This window comes from Nerophis ophidion, linkage group LG20 (genome assembly GCF_033978795.1).
Source record: "Nerophis ophidion isolate RoL-2023_Sa linkage group LG20, RoL_Noph_v1.0, whole genome shotgun sequence".
Classification (NCBI taxonomy): domain Eukaryota; kingdom Metazoa; phylum Chordata; class Actinopteri; order Syngnathiformes; family Syngnathidae; genus Nerophis; species Nerophis ophidion.
This window is the reverse complement of record NC_084630.1, coordinates 13,430,460-13,453,649: the sequence shown is the minus strand read 5'-3', so window position 1 is coordinate 13,453,649 and position 23,190 is coordinate 13,430,460. Positions and strand designations below refer to the sequence as shown.

The window sequence follows — 23,190 nt, the reverse complement described above, 5'->3', positions numbered from 1 at the left end:
CGTTTATTTTGTTACTTGGCACTATTTTGCTTAGCATGCTAGTATTTTCATTATTTTTTTCAGGAATAAAACTAAAAGTCATGGATTTTGTTACTTACCAATGTATTGCTTTAGCACGCTACTATTTTAACCTATTTTAAGGTATACAACTAAAAGTCATGGATTTTGTTACTTAGCACTATTTTTGCTTTAGCATGTTAGCATTTTTACAATTTTTTTAAGTACAAAACTAAAAGTTATCGCTTTTGCTACTTAGCATTTAACTTTTTTCGGTATAAAACTAAAAGTCAATGATTTTTTTACTTAGCACTATTGTGCTTAGCATGCTAGGATTTTTTTTTTTTTCAGAATAAAACTAAAAGTCATGGATTTTGTTACTTAGCACTATTTTTGCTTCAGCATGCTAGCATGTTAACCTTTTTTCAGGTATAAAACAAAGCCATGGATTTTGTTACTTAGAACTATTTTTGCTTTAGCATGCTAGCATTTTAACCTTTTTTTTTAGGTGTAAAACTAAAAGTCATAGATTTTGTTACTTAGCACTATTTTGATTAGCATGCTAGCATTTTAATTATGTTTCTTTTTACTATCGCTCTAGCATGCTACATTTAAGCATGCTTAAATGTACCCTTTTTTGCTAGGTATAAAACTGAAAGTTATGGATATTGTTATTTGGCGCTATCCTGCGAGCATTTCAGTCCGTTTTGTAGGTATAAAAAAAAAACTAAAAGTCATGGACATTGTTACTCGATGCTATCTTACTTGCATGCTAACCACTAGCATTTTAGACTACTTTATAGGAATGAAACTCATTGTCATGAATAGTGTTACTTGGCAGTATCCTACTAGCATGTTAAGTGTTAGCATGCTTTTACTTTTACCTATTTGATTGGCATTAAACAAAAAGTTATCAATTTTATCACTTGCCCTTACCTTTCTAGCATGCTACAAAGGTATTGTTTTGTATTTACAAAACTAAAGGTCATGAAAATTATGTGGCAAAACTTTACATTAGCATGGTAGCATTTTAGCCTATTGTATTGGTATAAAACTAAAAGTCACATTGTCATTTTACACTATATTGCTAGCATTGTAAGCCTTAGCATGCTCATGTTTTAGTCTATTTTGTAGGAATAACACTAAAAGTCATGGATATTGTCCCGTCTTTCTAGCATGCTAAGTGTTTGTATGCTAGTTGTGAACATTCAAGAATTGTACCCTATTTTATAGTATAAAACTAAAATAAATAGATCTTGTTACTTAGCACTATTTTTGCTCTAGAATGCTAGCATTTAACTTTTTTTTTTTTAGGTAAAAAACTACAAGTCATGGATTTTGTTACTCAGCACTATTTTGCATCGCATGCTAGCATTTTAATTAATTGTTTAGGAATAAAACTAAAAATTATGGATTTTGTTACTTTGAACTGTTTTTGCTTTAGAATGCTAGAATTTTAAAAAAAAATTTAGGTATAAAACTACATGTCATGGATTTTGTTATTTAGCACTATTTTGCTTAGCATGCTAACATTTTAATAATTTTTTTAGGAATAAAACTAAAAGTCATGGATTTTGTTACTTAACACTATTTTTGCTTTAGCATGGTAGCATTTTAACCTTTTTTTAGGTATAAAACTAAATGTCATGGATTGTGTTACTTAGAACTGTTTTTGCTTTAGCATGCTAGCATTTAACCTTTTTAAGGTATAAAACTAAAAGTCATGGATTTTGTTACTTGGCACTATTGTGCTTAGCATGTTAGCATTTTAATAATTTCTTTAAGAGTAAAACTCAAAGTCATAGATTTTGTTACCTAGCACTATTTGGCTTTGTCATGCTACCATTTTAACCTTTATGTAGGTATAATACTAAAGTCATGGAGCTTGTTACTGAGCACAATTTTTAGGTGTAAAACTAAAGTCATATATTTTGTTACTTAGCACTATTTTGATTAGCATGCAAGCATTTTAATTATGTTTTTAGATATAAAACTAAAAGTCATGGATTGTGTTACTTAGCACTATTTTTCTTTAGCATGCTAGCATTTTGACCTTTTTTAGGTGTAAAACTAAATTTCATGGATATTGTTACTTAGCACTATTTTGCTTTAACATGTTAGTATTTGAACCCTTTTTTTAGGTAAAAAACTTAGTCATGGATTGTGTTACTCAGCACTATTTAACTTTAGCATGCTAGCAATTTAACCTTTTTTTTAGGTGTAATACTAAAAGTCATAAATTTTGTTACTTAGCACCATTTTTTATTAGCATGCTAGCATTTTAATTATGTTTTTAGATAAATAGCTAAAAGTCATGGATTTTGTTACATAGCACTATTTTGCTTTAACATGCTAGCATTTTAACCTTTTCAGGTGTAAAACTAAATTTCATGGATTTTGTTACTTAGCACTATTTTGCTTTAACATGTTAGTATTTTAACCTTTTTTTTAGGTATAAAACTAAAAGTTATGGATTTTGTTACTTTGCACTATTTTGCTTTAGCATGCTAGCATTTAACCCTTTTTTAGGTAAAAAACTAAGTCATGGATTTTGTTACTCAGCACTATTTTGCTTTAGCATGCTAGCATTTTCACCTTTATTTTAGGTATAAAACTAAAAGTCATATATTTTGTTATTTAGCACTATTTTCTTTAGCATGCTAGCATTTTAAATATTTTCTTTAGGTATAAAACTAAAAGTCATGGATTGTCTCTAACTTAACACTATTTTGTTTAGCATGCTGCCGTTTGTATTTTTTTAGGCATAAAACTAAAAGCCAATTAGTATGTTGGCATTATAACATACTTTGTTGGCGTATAACTAAAAATAAATACCCACAAAATAAAAAAATATATTTTAAAATTGAGGGAACTTGAGTAAAATGGTTGTGTTGATAAAGTAGTTTAAGTATTTAGGTTAAAACCTTTCCTAAACATGACAGCTGTAAACCATTTTTCTAAATGCCAATGAAATTAATTCCTCTCTCTGTAATTCCAATTCCAATTATAATTATTTCAATGACTTGAATTTAAATACCAAATGTGGAATCCAGCACAAGCCTATAGTAATGATCACATTAACATGTATGTATGCATGTACGTATGTATATATGTATGTATGTATGTATGTATGTACTGTATATATGCATGTATGTATGTATGTATGTATATGTACGTATGTGTATATATACATATGTATATGTATGCATGTATGTACTGTATATATGTATGTACTGTATGTATGTATGTACTGTATATATGCATGTATGCATGTATGTATGTATATGTACGTATGTATGTATATGTACGTATGTATATATGCATGTATGTATGTATGTATGTATATATATATGTATGTATGTACTGTATATATGCATGTATATATGCATGTATGTATGTGTATGTATGTATATGTACGTATGTGTATATGTATGTATGTATGTACTGTATATATATGCATGTATGTATGTATATATGCATGTATGTATGTATATATGCATGTACTGTATGTATGTATGTACTGTATATATGCTTGTATGTATGTATGTGTGTACTGTATGTATGTATGTATATGTACGTATGTGTATATGTATGTATGTACTGTATATATGCATGTACTGTATGTATGTATGTATGTATGTACTGTATATATGTATGTATATGTACGTATGTATATATGCATGTATGTATGTATATGTACGTATGTATATATGTATGTATGTACTGTATATATGCATGTATGTATGTATGTATGTATATGTACGTATGTGTATATGTATGTATATATGTACTGTGGAAATATGCATGTATGTATGTATATATGCATGTATGTATGTATATATGTATGTACTGTATATATGCATGTATGTATGTATATATGCATGTATGTATATATGCATGTATGTATGTATATATGTATGTACGGTATGTATACACCATGCCTACATGTTGAGGACTCCTCTACCCAACCATCACAAATACTTTCCCCAACTTGAGCAGAATAATGAGCGGTAAACACGATGAGGGCCGAGTGAGAGAAGAGAGTTCAAATGAGGGGTGACAAAAGAGGTCTCGTATCCATGGCAACTGAGCCAAGCCGTTTGAGTCACATGGCCCCAACTCGTAATGAATGTGATGCCAGGAGCTGAAAGCGAAGGTTTGCTCCATGCTTTGGATGCAGAGGCAGCAACATGAGTGGACTACGGGAAGAAGAAGGAGTGATGACAGTTAGGAGTCGTCATCTTAATGCAACTTTGGATCTGCAAGGTGATGCTCTGGAAGCAGCAGTTTTTGGTCGGTTCTCCTCTTTTATCTCATTTTATTCCAGCAGAATGATACTGCAAATAACTGGATGGATAAAGTGTACACTTTTATATTTACCATTATTACAATAGTACTTGATGGCTAAAGTTAACTTAAAATGTTTTATTGTTGCAATCATACTTTCTGGTATTGTGTATGCAAATTGTGTGACTTTCGAGTGCTGTGATTATGCTAGCATGCTAACATTTTAATAACTTTTTTTAAGTTATAAAGCTAAAGGTCGGGGATTTTGTTACTTAGCACTATTTTGCTTTAGAATGCTAGCATTACAACCTTTTTTTTAGGTATAAAAGTCAGTCATGGATTTTGACACTTAGCACAATTTCCTTTAGCATGCTAGCATTTTAACCTTTTTTTAGGAATGAAACTAAAAGTAATGGATTTTGTTACTTAGCACTATGTTGCTTAACCTGTTATTTTAATAAATGTTTTAGATATATAACTAATAGTCATGGACTTTGTTACTTTGCACTATTTTGCGTTAGCAGGCCAGCATTTTAACCTTTTTTTTCGGTATAAACTAAAAGTCATCGATTTTGTTACTTTGCACTATTTTGCTTAGCATGCTAGCATTTTTATTATTTGTTTAAGGTATAAAACTAAAAGTCGTGGATGTTGTTACTTAGCACTATTTGGCTTTAGCATGCTAGCATTGTAACTTATTTTAGGAATAAAACTAAAAGTCATGGATTTTGTTACTTAGCACTATGTTGCTTAACCTGCTAGCATTTTAATAAATGTTTTAGATGTATAACTAATAGTCATGGATTTTGTTACTTATGACTATTTTGCGTTAGCATGCTAGCATTTTAACCTTTTTTTTCGGTATAAAACTAAGTCATGGATTTTGTAACTTAGCACTATTTTGCTTAGCATGCTAGCATTTTAACCTTTTTTTAGGCATAAAACTAAAAGTCATGGATGTTGTTACTTAGCACTATATTGCTTAAAATGCTAGCATTTTAATAATTAGGTATATAACTAAACGTCATGGATTTTGTTACTTAGCACTATTTTGCGTTAGCATGCTAACATTTTAACCATTTTTTTAAGGTATAAAACTAAAAGTCATGGATTTTGTTACTTAGCACTATTTTTGTTTAGCATGCTAGCATTTTATTAATTTTTTGAGGTATAAAACTAAAAGTCATGGATTTTGTTACTTAGCACTATTTTGCTTTAGCATACTAGGATTTTAACCTTTTTGTTTCGGTATAGAACTAAAAGTGAAGAATTTCGTTGCTTAGTACAATTTCCTTTAGCATGCTAGCATTTAAAAAAAAATTTAGGTATCAAACTAAAAGTCATGGATTTTGTTACTTAGCATTATTTTGCTTTAGCATGCTAGCATTTTAACCTTTGTTTCGGTATAAACTAAAAGTCAAGAATTTCGTTGCTTAGCACAATTTCCTTTAGCATGCTAGCATTTTAAGATTTTTTTAGGTATCAAACTAAAAGTCATGGATTTGTTACTTAGCACTATTTTGCTTTAGGATGCTAGCATTTTAACCTTTCGTTTAGGTATTGAACTAAAAGTTAAGAATTTCGTTACTTAGCACAATTTCCTTTAACATTTTTTTTTAGCTAAAAAACTAAAAGTCATGGATTTTGTTACATAGCACTATTTTGCTTAGCATGCCAGCATTTTAATTTTTTTTTAGGAATACAACTAAAACAATTCGTTTCAGAATCGATTCTCATAATTAATACTATTTTTTCCCCATAACATTGGGTGCCAGTTCTATGACTAACTACATTCTTCCATCAAAAAAACAGCTCTGATAAACTTGTATATTACCTAAAAGATAAAATACAATGAATAAAATGTTAAAATTCAAATAATGCAACATGAGAAGTATCTAACTTTTCTTTTTCAAAAATAAATCTGTACAGCAAATATGAACATTTAATATCAAGGATATGATTTGTTTGACTGAACAGGACAGAATTGAAAGAAAAAACATTTAAAAAATAATAATTTTTGATTGTTTTTTTTAAATTAAGAATCATTAAAATAAGTATTATGATTCATTTTAATTATTTTTTATTTTGATTACATTACTACTTTCATAGAGAGGAGACCAAGCAGTTGTTTTTTGGATTATGGCCTCCACACTTAACCTTAGCTGTAAAACTTTGGTCAACTTTCTTTCATCATGTTTGTTTTCCTCTCCACAGAGTTCAAAGTTTTCAACATCGTCATCCTTGCCTTGGCTTCATGCCTTCTCATCATCACCAGCATCTACTGCATCAGTGTCTGCTACTACCGCACCAGGTGATCGCTGACTCTACACCTACTTCCTTGAACAACTGTGGACTTTTCCACATTTTGTCCCGTCATAACTTGCCCTGTTAAATTATTCGAATATTTAATCACGATAAATTGCATTGTGTTCATAGTTGATGCAGTTAACTGCAATTATTCGCCGATAGTTATTGTTCTGACCTCCCTATGTATTGAGGTTATACCGCTTGGCAGACAGCTAGCAAACAATCCAAGACGTTCTAATAAAGTTCCAAAGCAGATAAATCCATTTAGTCTCGTTATTGTTGTTGATCTTACTTTTTGTCTTGTACACTACCATAGTTTTCAGCAGTGAGTGGTGGCCCGTGCGTTTCCCACCTAGATAGATAGATAGAGTAGATAGTTAGGTCTTTATTGTCATTGCACAAGTACAACAAAACTTTGTTTTCAGCACAAACCTGTTGAAGATTAGACAAACAAACAGTGTACAGGGTTACAGAACAGGAACGCTGATGGGTCGCCCCGTAAAAGATGGGAAAAAGGTAAAACACTGGGGAAAGATGAGTAAAAAAATACAATCTAGACTGGCCTTCTAAGGGGGCCCAGTCTGGAGTGGGTAAAAAAAATTCCATAGCAAAGCACATATGCATATTACAACATACATCTCAAGATATCTTGCAACAGAGGGAAGGTTGAGTGCGGGGTCGTGGTGGTAGGCTGCAGCTCTCAGGCGCTGACCACCCTTCCATCACCCCTGTGGGATTTGCGTCGAGGGCGTTGAATTGGGGGGGATATGTGCGGCATATATTTTTGTGGATGTAAGCCTGCAGTGTGTCTCTGTTCCGCGGCCTTGTTCTTGTGCCGTTGCTACTCCAAAGTCAACAACAACAGGTGTGTGTCCATGTGAGAAAAGAAGGGAGTTTGTGTCTTCGCTGCACTGTGCTTCAGGAGAGTCTCGAAACCAGGGAAACAATCCAAATTAGAATGTTTTGTATGCGAGTGAAAATAAAATGTGCTTTTCCCTCTAAATTGTCTATGACCGGTCCTCAAAATCCTGTGGGGCAGACAGTCCGATGTGATCCAAAATGCCTTCAGGCTTTCAGTGATGTCCGACTTCAATGATTACGTCTCAAAATACCATCATTGATGTCACCATTGCTGGAGAAGTACGATACGGAATTGAATCACAAAATAACCAATCAGAATTGGGTTATTTTCTGGCGCATTTAAAAATCAATGAAAAACGCATCAGCAATTAAAACATATCTAATGTGGTACTGTCAAAATTAAAATTGCAAAAAAATGTATTAAAAGTGAAAAAATTTAATATTTTAACTCACAATTTGTAGAAGCTATTCGACGCCGTAAAATCCAGTGGTACCTAGAGATGTCTGATAATATCGGACTGACTATATTATAGGCCGATAAATGCTTTAAAATGTAAAATCAGAAATTATCGCTATCGGTTTAAAAAATGTAAATGTATGAGTTTTTAAAATGCAGCTGTACGTAGTGGTACACGGACGTAGGGAGAAGTACAGAGCAGTTGCGTCTCCCGGTCATACTTGCCAACCCTCCCGATTTTCCCGAGACACTCCCGAATTTCAGTGGCCCTCTCGAAAATCTGCCGGGGCAACCATTGTCCTGAATTTCCCCCAATTTCCACCCAGACAACAATATTGGGGACGTGCCTTAAAGGCCCCACTTTTGCATGCCGGCCCAATCACACAATACTTACTCCTAGGTATTTGGACCTATACCGGCTTTTCACACACACTTGAATGCACAGCATAATTAGTCAACAGCCATACAGGTCACACTGAGGGTGGCCGTATAATCAACTTTAATACTGTTAAAAATAGGCGCCACACTGTGAACCCACACCAAACAGGAATGACATCCACACCGTAACACAGCATAAACACAACAGAACAAATACACAGAAACCCTTGCAGCATTAACTTTTCCGAGACGCTACTATCCATATCGGTTGATATCGGTATCGGTAAGTAAGAGTAGGACAATATCGGATATTGGTAAAAAAAAGCCATTATCGGACATCTCTAGTGGTACCCCTTGTAGTCGGCTTATTCGAGTGGAAATGTGGTCTTCATTCAGGCAAAACACTATCGCTTTGGTCCACTACCGTCAAAAACTACCAAAACTGAAAGTTCTTAAGTGGAACTTTAAAAAAAAATTAAATAAAATTAAAAAAAATCCCATATACATAATTATTCACAGTCTTTGCTTCATACTTTGTTGATGCACCTTTGGCAGCACTTACAGCCTCGACTCTTTTTGAACATGACACCAAAAACATGGCACACCTATCTTTAGGCAGTTTTGCCCATTCCTCTTTCCAACACCTCTCAAGCTCCATCAGGTTGAATGGGAAGCGTTAAATTAAGTTAAAGTTAAAGTACCAATGATTGTCACACACACACACACACACACACACACTAGGTGTGGTGAATTGTGTCCTCTGCATCCGACCCATCCTCTTGTTCACCCCCTGGTAGGTGAGGGGAGCAGTGAGCAGCAGCAGTGGTTGCCAGGGAATCATTTTTGGTGATTTTACCCCCAATTCAAACCTTTGGTGCTGAGTGCCAAGCAGGGAGGAAATGGGTCCCATTTTTATGGTCTTTAGTATGACTCGGCCGGGGTTTGAACTCACAACCTACCGATCTCAGGGCAGACACTCTAACCACTAGGCCACTGAGTAGGTTAGTTTTTTTTATTTATTCAAAATAAAAAAATGGAAAAATAGCCTCCCTACAGTGAAGTAGGGGTTGTCTTAGCATCATGCTGTGGGAGTGTTTTTTAAGCGGCAGGAACTGGGAGACTAGTCAGCATAGAGAGAAAGATGAATGCAGCAATGTACAGAGACATCCTGGATTAAAATTCCATCCATCCATTTTCTAGCGCTTATTCCCTTTGAGTTCGCGGGGGGCGCTGGTGCCTATCTCAGCTACAATCGGGCGGAAGGCGGTGTACACCCTGGAAAAGTCCCCACCTCATTGCAGGGCCAACACAGATAGATTGCAGGGCCAACACAGATAGACAGACAACATTCACACACTAGGGCCAAATAACTAAACTAACTAGGGGCGGCATGGCGTAGTGGGTAGAGCGGCCGTGCCAGAAACCTGAGGGTTGCAGGTTCGCTTCCCACCTATTGACATCCAAATCGCTGCCGCTGTGTCCTTGGGCAGGACACCTCACCCTTGCCCCAGGTGCCGCTCACACTGGTGAATGAATGATAGGTAGTGGTCGGAGGGGCCGTAGGCGCAAACTGGCAGCCACGCTTCCATCAGTCTACCCCAGGGCAGCTGTGGCTACAGATGTAGCTTACCACCACCAGGTGTGATTTAATGATGGGTTCCCACTTCTCTGGGAGCGCTTTGAGTATCTAAAAATTGAAAAGCGCAATATAAATCTAATCCATTATTATTATTAACTAATACTAACTTGTAAAATTAGTTTGAATCCAGGATGTCTCTTGCATAGAGAGAAAGATGAATCCAGCAATTTACAGAGAGATCCTGGATTAAAACTAACTTGCAAAATTGGTTTTAATCCAGGATGTCTCTGTACATTGCTGCATTCATCTTTCTCTCTATGCTGACTAATAGAATCCAGCAATGTACAGAGACATCCTGGATTAAAACTAATTTGTAAAATTAGTTTTAATCCAGGATGTCTCTGCACATAGCTGCAGTCATCTTTCTCTCTATGCTGACTAGTGGAATCCAGCAATGTACAGAGACATCCTGGATTAAAACTGATTTGCAAAATTAGTTTTAATCCAGGATGTCTTTGTACATTGTTGCATTCATCTTTCTCTCTATGCTGACTAATAGAATCCAGCAATGTACAGAGACATCCTGGATTAAAACTAATTTGTAAAATTAGTTTTAATCCAGGATGTTTTTGTACATTGTTGCATTCATCTTTCTCTCTATGCTGACTAATAGAATCCAGCAATGTACAGAGACATCCTGGATTAAAACTAATTTGCAAAATTAGTTTTAATCCAGGATGTCTTTGTACATTGTTGCATTCATCTTTCTCTCTATGCTGACTAGTGGAATCCAGCAATGTACAGAGACATCCTGGATTAAAACTAATTTGTAAAATTAGTTTTAATCCAGGATGTCTCTGTACATAGCTGCAGTCATCTTTCTCTCTATGCTGACTAGTGGAATCCAGCAATGTACAGAGACATCCTGGATTAAAACTGATTTGCAAAATTAGTTTTAATCCAGGATGTCTCTGTACATTGTTGCGTTCATCTTTCTCTCTATGCTGACTAGTATCCCAGTTCCCCACACCATGATGCTACCACCACCCCTACTTCACTGTCGGGAGGGTATTTTTCAATTTTTTTTTTTATTTTGAATAAATTTGCAAAATTAAAAAAAAATCACCTCGTCATTATGGGGTACTTTTTGTAGAATTTTGAGGACATACATTAATTTTATTGCATATCGGAACATAACATGTGAATGCACACATTTTATTTTAGCACACATTTGTTAAACAGCCTGACTGTGGCCTCTTTCTCATCAGGCAGTCGAAGAGGGCCCATATTTACGAGAGCGCAGTGAGCCGAGCTGAGCCAGCGGACCCCGTAGCGGTCCGAGCGGTGAGGAGGTCGACCAGTTTCATCAACCCTATGGCCTTCTTCAGGAGGGCAGACCCAGCTAAAGACAACTCCAGGATCTACTACATCTACAGCAACCCCCTTCCTGTGGGGGCCAAGGAGGACGAAGAAGACCCGACGAGGCGAGCCGGGCTGTCGCTGCCACCGTCCATCGAGGAGTACGCCAAGGACCCCCACAGCGGCATCATCCTGGACCCTCCCGTTTTTTACATGCAACTTTAGAAGGTGGTGTTGGAAGTGGAAGTCGTTTTTTTTGTGGCTCTGGAAGAACTTTGCAGGAGTCGTAATGAAGTCATCACGAGCTGACAGATTTAAAGTTTACAAACTTGGGAACACGTGTGGGTCTGGGGAAAGATTAATCATGGGAATTGTGGAATTCTGCAATTATGTTTGATTTTCCGTTGTGATTTAGTCTTTGACATCCGCAAGTGTAATCATTACACGCTTGATAGTTTACGCACGATGCTTCTCATGTGTTTCATATTTAGTGTGTGGGAGTTGGAAGCAAAACTGTGCTTTCTATATGCCTCGTCCTTATTAGGGCGTTGTTGCAATATGAGTGTGAACAACGGGTAGCCAAAATCTGTACCTGGCCTTCGACATTAAGTACCGTATTTCCTTGAGTTTTTGGATTGGAAAAATGGGAAAATTGTGATATTAAGTCGGCTCTTACAGGAGACTTGAGTTGATTATGCAAGCTCCTCCTGTAGCTGTCAAAAAGGCAGCTGTGATCTTGGCTCCTGCATTGGCTTCTCTCAGAGACACTGGCGTTCACCGCAGCCCTCCAACATTCAGGTATGACTTTATAATCTTACTAAAACACTATTAAACACAATCAGCAGATAAGGGATTTTCCAGAATTATCCTAGTAAATGTGTCTAATAACATCTGAATCGCTCACACTGCCGTTGCCTGGATATGTCGCCTTATCTTTTTTTTTTTTCTGTGCTTCACTCAAACTTTCCTCGTCCACAAATCTTTCATCCACGGCGTGGCACAGTGGGAGAGTGGCCGTGCGCAACCCGAGGGTCCCTGGTTCAAATCCCTCCTAGTACCAACCTCGTCACGTCCGTTGTGTCCTGAGCAAGACACTTCACCCTTGCTCCTGATGGGTGCTGGTTGGCGCCTTGCATGGCAGCTCCCTCCATCAGTGTGTGAATGTGTGTGTGAATGGGTAAATGTGGAAGTAGTGTCAAAGCGCTTTGAGTACCTTGAAGGTAGAAAAGCGCTATACAAGTACAACCCATTTATCATTTATTTATCATTTATCCTTGCTCAAATTAATGGGGAACTCGTCGCTTTCTCGGTCCAAATTGGCAAATTAATTTAAAACCTCTTCTCACTCCTGCGCTTACCAAAGGCATGCGGTAAAAGTAAGCATGCGCTAACTTTTTTAAAACCTCTTCTCACTCCGGCACTTACCAAAGGTATGCAGTAAAAAATTTGAGTGTGATGTAAGCTTGGACCTTAAAGGCCTACTGAAACCCACTACTACCCACCATGTAGTCTGATAGTTTATATATCAATGATTAAATATTAACATTACAACACATGTCAATACGGCCTTTTTAGTTTACTAAATTGCAATTTTTAATTTCCCGGGAGTTTCGTCTTAAAAACGCCGTGTAATGATGATGTGTACGCAAGACGCCACGGGTTTTTAGGAAGTATGAGCGCTGCACGCACACACACAGCTAAAAGTCGTCTGCTTTAACGGCATAATTATACAGTATTTTGGAGATCTGTGTTGCTGAATCTTTTGCAATTTGTTCAATTAATATTGGAGAAGTCAAATTAGAAAGATGGAGTTGGGAAGCTTTAGCCTTTAGCCACACAAACACACGGTGATTCCTTGTTTAAAATTCCTGGAGGTGAAACTTTACTATGGATCAGAGCGCGGTCAAGCCAACATGAATCCCGACTACATGTCAACCGGCAGGTTTCTGTGAGAAAATTGTGGTTAAAAAGTCGCTTCTTACTGGAGAAAAGCTGAGTTTGTGCCGTCCATAAAGCTGCCGTCGACTTCCCTGAGACATTGGCGTCAACACACCCGTGGACACACCCCTCCGACTATCAGGTACTGTTAATCTCACTAAAACACTAGCAACACAATAGAAAGATAAGGGATTTCCCAGAATTATCCTAGTAAATCTGTCTAAAAACATCGGACTCCGTCCCACTTTTTTTTTTTCTCTCTAGTCCGTCGCTATCAATATCCTCAAACACGAATCTTTCATCCTCGCTCAAACCAATGGGGAAATTGTTGTTTTCTCGGTCCGAATAACACTTTTTGTTGGAGACTCCCATTAAAAACAATGTGAATATGTGAGGAGCCATCAACATGTGACGTCATCGTCTGCGACTTCTGGTAAAGGCAGGGCATTTCTCCAGTTGCGAACTTTATCTTGGATGTTCTCTACTAAATCCTTTCAGCAAAAATATGGCAATATCGTGAAATAATCAAGTATGACACATAGAATGGACCTGCTATACCCGTTTAAATAAGACAAATCTCATTTCAGTAGGCCTTTAAGGCGGTCTGTCATAACCTTTTTAGCATTTTACCGGAAAAAAACTGAGCTTGCGCCGTCCAAAAAGCTGCCGTCGACTTCCCTGAGACATTGGTGTTAAGACACTTGTGGACACACCCCTCCGACTATCAAGTACTGTTAAACTCACTAAAACACTAGCAACACAATAGAAAGATAAGGGATTTCCCAGAATTATCCTAGTAAATGTGTCTAAAAACATCGGACTCCATCCCACTTTTTTTTTTTTCTCTCTAGTCCGTCGCTATCAATATCCTCAAACACGAATCTTTCACCCTCGCTCAAATTAATGGGGAAATTGTCGTTTTCTCGGTCCGAATAACACGTTTTGTTGGAGGCTCCCATTAAAAACAATGTGTATATGTGAGGAACCATCAACATGTGACGTCATCGTCTGCGACTTCCGGGAGAGGCAGGGCTTTTCTCTTAGCACCGAAAGTTGCGAACTTTATCGTGGATGTTCTCTACTAAATCCTTTCAGCAAAAATATGGCAATTTCACAAAATGATGAAGTATGACACATAGAATGGACCTGCTATCCCCGTTTGAATAAGAAAATCTCATTTCAGTAGGCCTTTAAATCCACCGGAATAGCTTTTAATCTTCTTCCCTTTATGCGATTTCAAATTACCGGTATTGAAATCAGCCTCCTTCATTTTGAAAATGATGACAGGGGAAGTGTCACTCGTGACGTCACGAGTTTGACCCGGCAGTAATTCAAGGCAGGCATATACAGTACTATATGCCAGGGGTCACCAACCTTTTGGAAACCAAGAGCTACTTCTTGGGTACTGATTAATGCGAAGGGCTACCAGTTTGATACACACTTAAAGAAATTGCCAGAAATAGCCAATTTGCTCAATTTACCTTTAATATATATATATATATATATATATATATACATATATATATATATATATATATATATATATATATATATAAAAGGGTATTTCTGTCCGTCATTCCGTCGTACATTTTTTTTCCTTCTATGGAAGGTTTTTTGTAGAGAATAAATGATGAAAAAACACTTAATTGAACGGTTTAAAAAAGGAGAAAACAGGGAAAAAAATTTAAATTAAATTTTAGAACATAGTTTATCTTCCTTTTCAACTCTTTAAAATTCAAAATCCAACCGAAATAAAAAATGAGAAAAACTAGCTATTTCAAATCCTTTTGGAAAAGAAAAAAAAAAAAAAAAAAAAAAATTATGGAACATCGTTAGTATTTTTTCCTGATTAAGATTATTTTTTTAGAATTTTGATGACATGTTTTAAATAGGTTGAAATCCAATCTGCACTTTGTTAGAATATATAACAATTGGACCAAGCTATATTTCTAACAAAGACAAATCATTATTTCTTCTAGATTTTCCAGAGCAAAAATTTAAAAGAAATTCAAAAGACTTTGAAATAAGATTTAAATTGCATTCTAAAGATTTTCTAGATTTGCCAGAATAATTTTTTTGAATTTTAATCATAATAATATTCTTCGTCAAAAAAACAGAAGCAAAAATGAAAAATTTAAATGTATTCATTATTATTTACAATTAAAAAAACAAAAAACTTGAACACTGATTTAAATTGTCTTTCTGAAAGTTATAAGAAGCAAAGAAAAAAAAAAAGAATTTATTTAAACAAGTGAAGACCAAGTCTTTAAAATATTTTCTTGGATTTTCAAATTCTATGAGTTTTGCCTCTCTTAGAATTAAAAATGTCGAGCAAAGTGAGACCAGCTTGCTAGTAAATAAATAACATTTTAAAAATAGAGGCAGCTCACTGGTAAGTGCTGCTATTTGAGCTATTTTTACAACAGGCCAGCGGGCTACTCATCTGGTCCTTACGGGCTACCTGGTGCCCGCGGGCACCGCGTTGGTGACCCCTGCGGCAATTCAAGGAAATATGGTATGTCTGCAGGAACATGCACAGACTTTTTGGGAAGCTCATTTTAGGCACTCGAGCCAAAAACATAGGGCAAAACTAACTACAGTAATACGACTTATGTTATTATTATGTTACTATTATGTTAGATCCACTGGATGTCCATTGCATCCGGTCTCCCCTAGAGGGCGGTCACCCACATCTGCGGTCCTCTCCAAGGTTTCTCATAGTCATTCACATTGACGTCCCACTGGGTTGTGAGTTTTTCCTTGCCCTGTTGTGGGCTCTGAACCGAGGATGTCGTTGTGGCTTGTGCAGCACTTTTAGACACTTGTGATTTTAGGGCTGTATGAATAAACATTGATTGATTGATTGATGACTAAAATCACAGAATGATATTTTCCACTTGTATAGTGAAAAAATACAAAAATTAACCCCTCTTCCACCGTGAAGCCGAGGATTAAGTTAAGTAATTTAATTAGTGGTATTGTTATCATAAGCGCAAACACTAACTATTTGTAGCGGCGCAGTAATCACCAGCTTGTGTACCAATGTTGACATCACAGACTGGTGAGCTGCTTTCTCGCTTGTGGAAGTACATTCCGGATAATAAATCATGCATCTCACTTTGATAGTAAAAGGATGAAGACAAAATCCGACAGGGTTGCTACACTTTGACAGCCATTTTAGACCCTGAAATGTCCAGAACGACACGAAAAGATACTTGGTTCCAACCCCCAGAATCTTTGCAAGGACTATGAGTCATTCTTCATCCAAATGGGAATATATATATATATATATATATATATATATATATATATATGTATTAACACAACCTATTCAGTAGCCGAGTGCAGTGTTTTTCAACCACTGTGCCGTGGGAGATTATCTAATTTCACCTATTTGGGCTAAAAATATTTTTCAGCAACCCAGTAATTATAGTCTGCAAATGATGTGTTGTTGTTGAGTGTCTGTGCTGTCTAGAGCTCTGCAGAGTAACCGTGTAATACTCTAACATATCAGTAGATGGCAACAGGTAGCTAATTGCTTTGTAGCTGTTGATATAACGGGAGGCAGTATGCAGATAAAAAGGTATTTAATGCATAATCAAGAAATAAACAAAAGGTAACTGCCCCTAAGAAAAGGCATTGAAGCTTAGGGAAGGCTATGCAGAACAAAAATAAAACTGAACGGGCTACAAAGTAAACAAAAACAGAATGCTGGACGACAGCAAAGACTTACTGTGTGAGCAAAGATGGCTTCCACTATGTACATCCGAACATGACATGACAATGTCTCCAGGATGAAGGATAAAAACAAAGTAGATGCGGGAAATATCACTCAAAGGAAGATATGAAACTGCTACAGGAAAACTCAGAGAAAAATCCACCAAAATAGGAGCGTAAGAAAAGAACTAAAAGACTACACACAAGAAAACAGCAAAAAAGTCCAAATAATTCAGGGTGTGACGTGACAGGTGTTGACAGTACACCTACTTTGAGACAAGAGCTATAGTGACACATGCTTTAAAGTCATATCCAACAATTGCAACAACGACTTTTTACTGTCAACTGAGTTTCGTTTTTTTAACGATTTCTGCTGGTGGTGTGCCTACGCATTTTTTTTAACTCAAAAAATGTGCCCTGGCTCAAAAAAGGTTGAAAAACACTGGCCTAGTGGATAGAGTGTCCGCCCTGAGAGCGGTAGGTTGTGAGTTCGAACCCGGACGGAGTCATACCAAAGACTATAAAAATGGGACCCATTACCCCCCTGCTTGGCACTCAGCATCAAGAGTTGGAATTGGGGGTTAAATCACCAAAAATGATTCCCGGGCACGGCCACCGCTGCTGCTCAATACTCCCCTCACCTCCCAGGGGGTGATCAAGGGTGATGAGTCAAATGCAGAAAATAATTTTGCCAAACCTAGTGTGCGTGACAACTAATTGGTACTTTTGACTTTAATATGAACATCCTAGCAGTTAGCATCCTATTGACAGCAGACCTTGTACAGTAAGTGATGTTTTATCATGTGTGTTGGCTCTCACGAAGTGAGCAGTAATCAGTTTGGGGCAAAAAAGTAAACGTGATGCATTTTTTAATTATTGTGCCGCATATTCCTAAGATGATCAAATTACGCAAATATGAAATGTTAAAAAATGTGCCTGTTACTACATTACATATATACTTACATCATGTAGTACAGGGGCGCTCACACTTTTTCTGCAGGCGAGCTACTTTTCAATTGACCAAGTCGAGGAGATCTACCTCATTCCTATTTATAATTTGTATTTATTTATTTATGAAAGAGACATTTTTGTTAACAAGTTAATGGTGTTTAATGATAATACAAGCATGTTTAACACACATAGATTCCTTTCTTTCATGAAGACAAGAATATAAGTTGGTGTATTACCTGATTCTGATGACTTGCATTGATTGGAATTAGACAGTGGTGCTGATAACGTCCGCATTTTCAAATGGAGGAAAAAAAAAGTCCTCCTTTCTGTCCAATACCACATGAAAGTGGTTGGATTTGGCATCTCATTTGTCCAACTTGCATACTCGTTTTTAAACACTTTGTTATGAGAGTAGCATATGTGTGTGGCCCTTTAATGTCTGGCAGCAGGTGAGTGACGTCAGTGAGTGTGCGGGTGGGCAAGCAAGTGAGAAAGCGGTCGCTGAGGGCGGGGGAGAAATACATTGGCATCAAACTCCGTAGCTTGCTAGCTTGTGCACGCTAGCTTTCTGAGACTCTTATTTTGTTAGCACAGGCAGGATGAAACAGGTCTTTTATGGTGAAGACAGGAACTGTGCAGTCGGTCTTTAGAGTTTTGACAGTAGGTACGGAGTCTCTAGAAATAAAATGTGTTTCTCTGCGTCCGCCCTGTTAGTGATTTTTTTCTTAAATATGAGCTCGCAGCAGCCAGCGTCATCTCACAAGATCCTCGGGTGCCGAGAATGTCAAACAACTGACGAAAGTGAAGTCTTGGTATGATTGATGATTGCTCATTTTTATGTCTATTTTTTAATGCCTGGCTTGAGATCGACTGACACACCCTCCGAGATCGACCAGTCGATCGCGATCAACGTAATGCCCACCCCTGATGTAGTATATGTAGTGACGACTATGACTGGTTAAATATGGATTAGAAATCACTTCAGGGTGTCGGGTCAGGACAGCAATTATTCGTTCAGGTGAGTGCAAGAGAAATAATAGATTGTCCAAGTCCAGATTTGCAGGTTCAATTGTATATTGAAGACATGCATGAGTTGTTCGTTTGCGTTTGTGTGTGTGTGTGTGTGGTTTCCTAAACAAACAAATACAATCATTATAAATTAACTAAAGTGACCACAATACAGGCTTCACGGTGGAAGAGGGGTTAGTGCGTCTGCCTCACAATACGAAGTTCCTGCAGTCCTGGGTTCAAATCCAGGCTCGGGATCTTTCTGTGTGGAGTTTGCATGTTCTCCCCGTGAATGCGTGGGTTCCCTCCGGGTACTCCGGCTTCCTCCGGCATTCGACCGTGTCCCTCGGGAAGTCCTGTGGGGAGTGCTCAGAGAGTATCGGACTGTCTTATTATGGCAGTCCGCTCCCTGTACGATTAGTGTCAGAGCTTGGTCCGCATTGCTGGCAGTAAGTCGGACACGTTTCCAGTGAGGGTTGGACTCCGCCAAGGCTGTCCTTTGTCACCGATTCTGTTCATAACTTTTATGGACAGAATTTATAGGCACAGTCAAGGCATTGAGGGGTTCCGGTTTGGTGACCGCGGGATTAGGTCTCTGCTTTTTGCAGACGATGTGGTCCTGTTGGCTTCATCTGGCCGGGATCTTCAGCTCTCACTGGATCGGTTCGCAGCCGAGTGTGAAGCGGCCGGAATGAGAATCAGCACCTCCAAATCCGAGTCCATGGTTCTCTCCCTGAAAAGGGTGGAGTGCCATCTCCGGGTTGGGGAGGAGACCCTGCCCCAAGTGGAGAAGTTCAAGTACCTAGGAGTCTTGTTCACGAGTGAGGGAAGAGTGGATCGTGAGATCGACAGGCGGATCGGTGCGGCGTCTTCAGTAATGCGGACGTTGTATCGATCCGTTGTGGTGAAGAAGGAGCTGAGCCGGAAGGCAAAGCTCTCAATTTACTGGTCGATCTACGTTCCCATCCTCACCTATGGTTATGAGCTTTGGGTCATGACCGAAAGGATAAGATCACGGGTACAAGCGGCCGAAATGAGTTTCCTCCGCCGTGTGGCGGGGCTCTCCCTTAGAGATAGGGTGAGAAGCTCTGCCATCCGGGAGGAACTCAAAGTAAAGCCGCTGCTCCTCCACATCGAGAGGAGCCAGATGAGGCTCTGGTCAGGATGCCACCCGAACGCCTCCCTAGGGAGGTGTTTAGGGCACGTCCAACCGGTAGGAGGCCACGGGGAAGACCCAGGACACGTTGGGAAGACTATGTCTCCCGGCTGGCCTGGGAACGCCTCGGGATCCCCCGGGAAGAGCTAGACGAAGTGGCTGGGGAGAGGGAAGTCTGGGCTTCCCTGCTTAGTCTGCTGCCCCCGCGACCCGACCTCGGATAAGCGGAAGAAGATGGATGGATGGATGGACTTTGTATTGACGCACACTGCCAATTAAACAAATATCATCGAAGTTCACCGTCACTTTCAGAGCTTGCTGATATGGTGATGTGTTCAATGCCCCCTCCAGTGTCGTAAAAGTGAACTACACTCAAGCAACTCAATGACACAAAAAGCAAACAAGCGTTTCAGAGACAGTCTTTTGTACAGTATATAAAACCTAAATGGAGGTGTTTGGATGTTTTTAAGGGCTTTAAAGGCAAAATAGAGTGACTCCTGTAGGCTCCATTGTATGTGGACTTTTAATCACTTTTATTTGATATTTAGAATGCATATAAAAATAAAGACATGTGTTATTGTCTCACATAATGATTGTGAATGATAGGCAAAATTCCCCAAAAAGTGCAGTACCCCCTTAAGACCCGCCTTTTATTTTAATAATTAGTATATTCATTGGAACTAAACGAGTGAAACTGTAGAAGAGTAAAACTGTTGTTAAAATCTTTGCCAGCCCCTCCATCTCTCTTTCAGAATGGATAGCTCAGTTGTTAGAGTACCAGTCAGACAAAGGATATTTTTAGGGGATGATATTTAAAAAACAAAACAAATTTTAAATCGATTTGTGATTAAAAAAATAAATTAATAAAGAGTCCTATTTTCCCAAGAACATTCCTATATATTTAAATGTTGCCAGGTGTGTCTCTGTCCCTTTTTAAAAAAAATATGGTAAATGTCAGACTTAATGTTTTCAGCAGCGCAAATGTTAATTTTGCAACAAATAAGATTAAAGGATATCATAACATTTTTTTCATTAACAATTTTTCTGATGCTGCGTGTCAGAGGAAAAATAGTTGATGTGGGGGTCCTCGGGGGCTTGTGAGTGCTGCCAGAGCAGTTCGGGGTAGAGTTCTCACAAGAACTCCAATATATTGTCCGTCTAAAACGCAAAAACATTTGGGGGGGAATTGATTACTGTGGAGGGGGGCGTGGTTTACAGGCCTGCCCTGGATTGGGGTGTGTAAGGACCCGCGGCAAGTGAGTAGATTGCCCAGCTGGGATTGGTTATCTAATCACCTGCCGCCCTTATTAGCAGCAGCCGGCTCGAGACACGGAGTAAGAGTTGGAGTTGCAGACAGACACTACCCGTGTGTGCCCGAGACCACGCCGCAGGAAGGAAATCAGCAGAGGGACTGGAAAGTTGCAAGAAGAGTGTGTTGTGTTGGCGCGTGTGCGCACAAATAAAATACATTGTTACACCAGACTACCGGGCTCACGAGAAGATTTACTAGTCAGGAGGACCCACAAGAGGAAAACGTCACAACGACCGAGTAATTTTCCTTCTTAAACGGAGAGCTGTTTCTACCATGGTGTTGTCTTACTAATTCTTTGCACAACACAATATACACACTTTTTGATACACTTCATAGATAATAAAGTAACTGAATACTTCATTGTTTTCACTGGTCTTTAATAAAAGTCTTAATACAATGCATGTTTATAAAAGAAGAGCCACGGAGGAAGGAGAGACATTGTACTGTAATTATATTAATACAAACAAAGATGACTGCACAGCACCAGTTGGCACAATAGTCCTGGCCAATGTTTTTTTGCTCACATGATGGGTTGGGTTTCTCTGATGAGCCACTCCAGCGCCTCCTTCCTGCCCTGACGCTGCAGTTCCGCTCCGACCACCTCCCGACAAGTCCTGTGGTAGTGGTTCACCCAGTCACACTGCAACGCACCAACAGCCAGTCAGTGAAGGTGTCAGGCTTGTCACTGACAGTTTGTCTTTTAGTTTTTCCTCCGTGTGTTTAGTATTTCCTGTTTTTAGTTCATGTCAGCGCTCTTATTTTGTTAGTTTGCTGTTTTACCTCAGCTGCGGCTGATTGGCACCTGGCCACACCTGGTGTCAATCAGCCCATCCTACTTGTACCTGCTTTTGTCCTCCAGCCAGGGCTGGATTATTGTCTTGTCGATGTCACTTCTTGTCGTGTTGTATCTTTGCAGCGTAGCGGTAAGCTATATTTAGTTAGATCAGGGGTCGGCAACCCGCGGCTCTGCAGCCGCATGTGGCTCTTTAGCGCCACCCTAGTGGCTCTCTGGAGCTTTTTCAAAAATATATGAAAAATGGAAATGATGAAGGGAAAAAAATACACTTTTTGTTTTGATTTGGTTTCTGTAGGAGGACAAACATGCCACACATCTCCCTAATTGCTATAAAGCACACTGTTTATATCAAACATGCTTCACTGATTCAAGCGCCGTTTTGTCCTACTAATTTTGGCGGTCCTTGAACTCACCCTAGTTTGTTTACATACATAACTTTCTCCGACTGTCAAAGACGTGATTTATGTCACTTATTTTTCCGTCTCATTTTGTCCACCAGACTTATAACGTTGTGCATGAATGCACAAAGGTGAGTTTTGTTGATGTTATTGACTTATGTGGAGTGTGCTAATCAGCCATATTTGGTCACTGCATGACTGCAAGCTAATCGATGCTAACATGCTATTTAGGCTAGCTATATGTACATATTGCATCGTTATGCCTCATTTGTAGCTATATTTGAGGTCATTTAGTTTCTTTTGAGTCCTCATAATTCAATTTATATCTCATGACACACTATCTGCATGTAATATGGCTTTTAATTTTTTGTGGCTCCAGACAGATTTGTTTTTGTATTTTTGGTCCAATATGGCTCTTTCAACATTTTGGGTTGCCGACCCCTGAGTTAGATGTTCGTAGCTTACTGTTTTTTGTTCCCTGCTTCCAAGTTTGTTTTCATATTACATGTTCGAATTCTGTTTCCTGCTCAATACCTGCTAGCTTCCACGCTAACACTTTTTCTTTGTAATCCGCCCACGTGCACACTTTTTGTTTGTACCCTTTTGGCTTGTTTTTGTCTAAGTGTTTTAAATTAAATCATGTTTTCCTGCAAAATGCCTCCCTCCTTCTCTGCATCTTGGGGTTCGTC

The 23,190-nt window shown here is 38.3% G+C and overlaps 2 protein-coding genes across 3 annotated transcripts in view; one reads left to right on the top strand and one right to left on the bottom strand.

The window, feature by feature from the left end:
* The first annotated feature begins 4,175 nt into the window (after positions 1-4,175).
* si:dkey-246e1.3 (uncharacterized) lies at positions 4,176-18,269 on the top strand. 2 transcript variants are annotated; one of them, XM_061880502.1, is made up of 3 exons: positions 4,176-4,290; positions 6,499-6,595; positions 11,135-18,269. In XM_061880502.1, the coding sequence occupies exons 1-3, from the start codon at positions 4,188-4,190 to the stop codon at positions 11,448-11,450; spliced, it is 516 nt and encodes a 171-aa protein (XP_061736486.1). In that variant the 5' UTR covers positions 4,176-4,187; the 3' UTR covers positions 11,451-18,269. The 2 variants fall into 2 exon arrangements, with proteins under 2 accessions (XP_061736486.1, XP_061736487.1); XM_061880503.1 differs by having other exon boundaries at positions 4,185-4,263.
* Positions 18,270-21,667: 3,398 nt separating this feature from the next.
* Positions 21,668-23,190, bottom strand: part of xpnpep1 (X-prolyl aminopeptidase (aminopeptidase P) 1, soluble) — a 68,510-nt gene continuing 66,987 nt past the window's right edge. The window contains exon 21 of the mRNA XM_061880500.1: positions 21,668-21,947. Coding sequence (XP_061736484.1) covers positions 21,828-21,947 — 120 coding nt within the window. The 3' untranslated portion in view covers positions 21,668-21,827. The remainder of the gene's footprint in view (positions 21,948-23,190) is intronic.

Bases quoted from the DNA above. Each gene is read 5' to 3' on its own strand.
- si:dkey-246e1.3 (XM_061880502.1), top strand. From the start codon at position 4,188: ATGAGTGGACTACGGGAAGAAGAAGGAGTGATGACAGTTAGGAGTCGT. The intron at 4,291-6,498 runs GTCGGTTCTCCT...TCCTCTCCACAG, and splicing joins TCTGGAAGCAGCAGTTTTTG to AGTTCAAAGTTTTCAACATC. The intron at 6,596-11,134 runs GTGATCGCTGAC...CTTTCTCATCAG, and splicing joins GTCTGCTACTACCGCACCAG to GCAGTCGAAGAGGGCCCATA.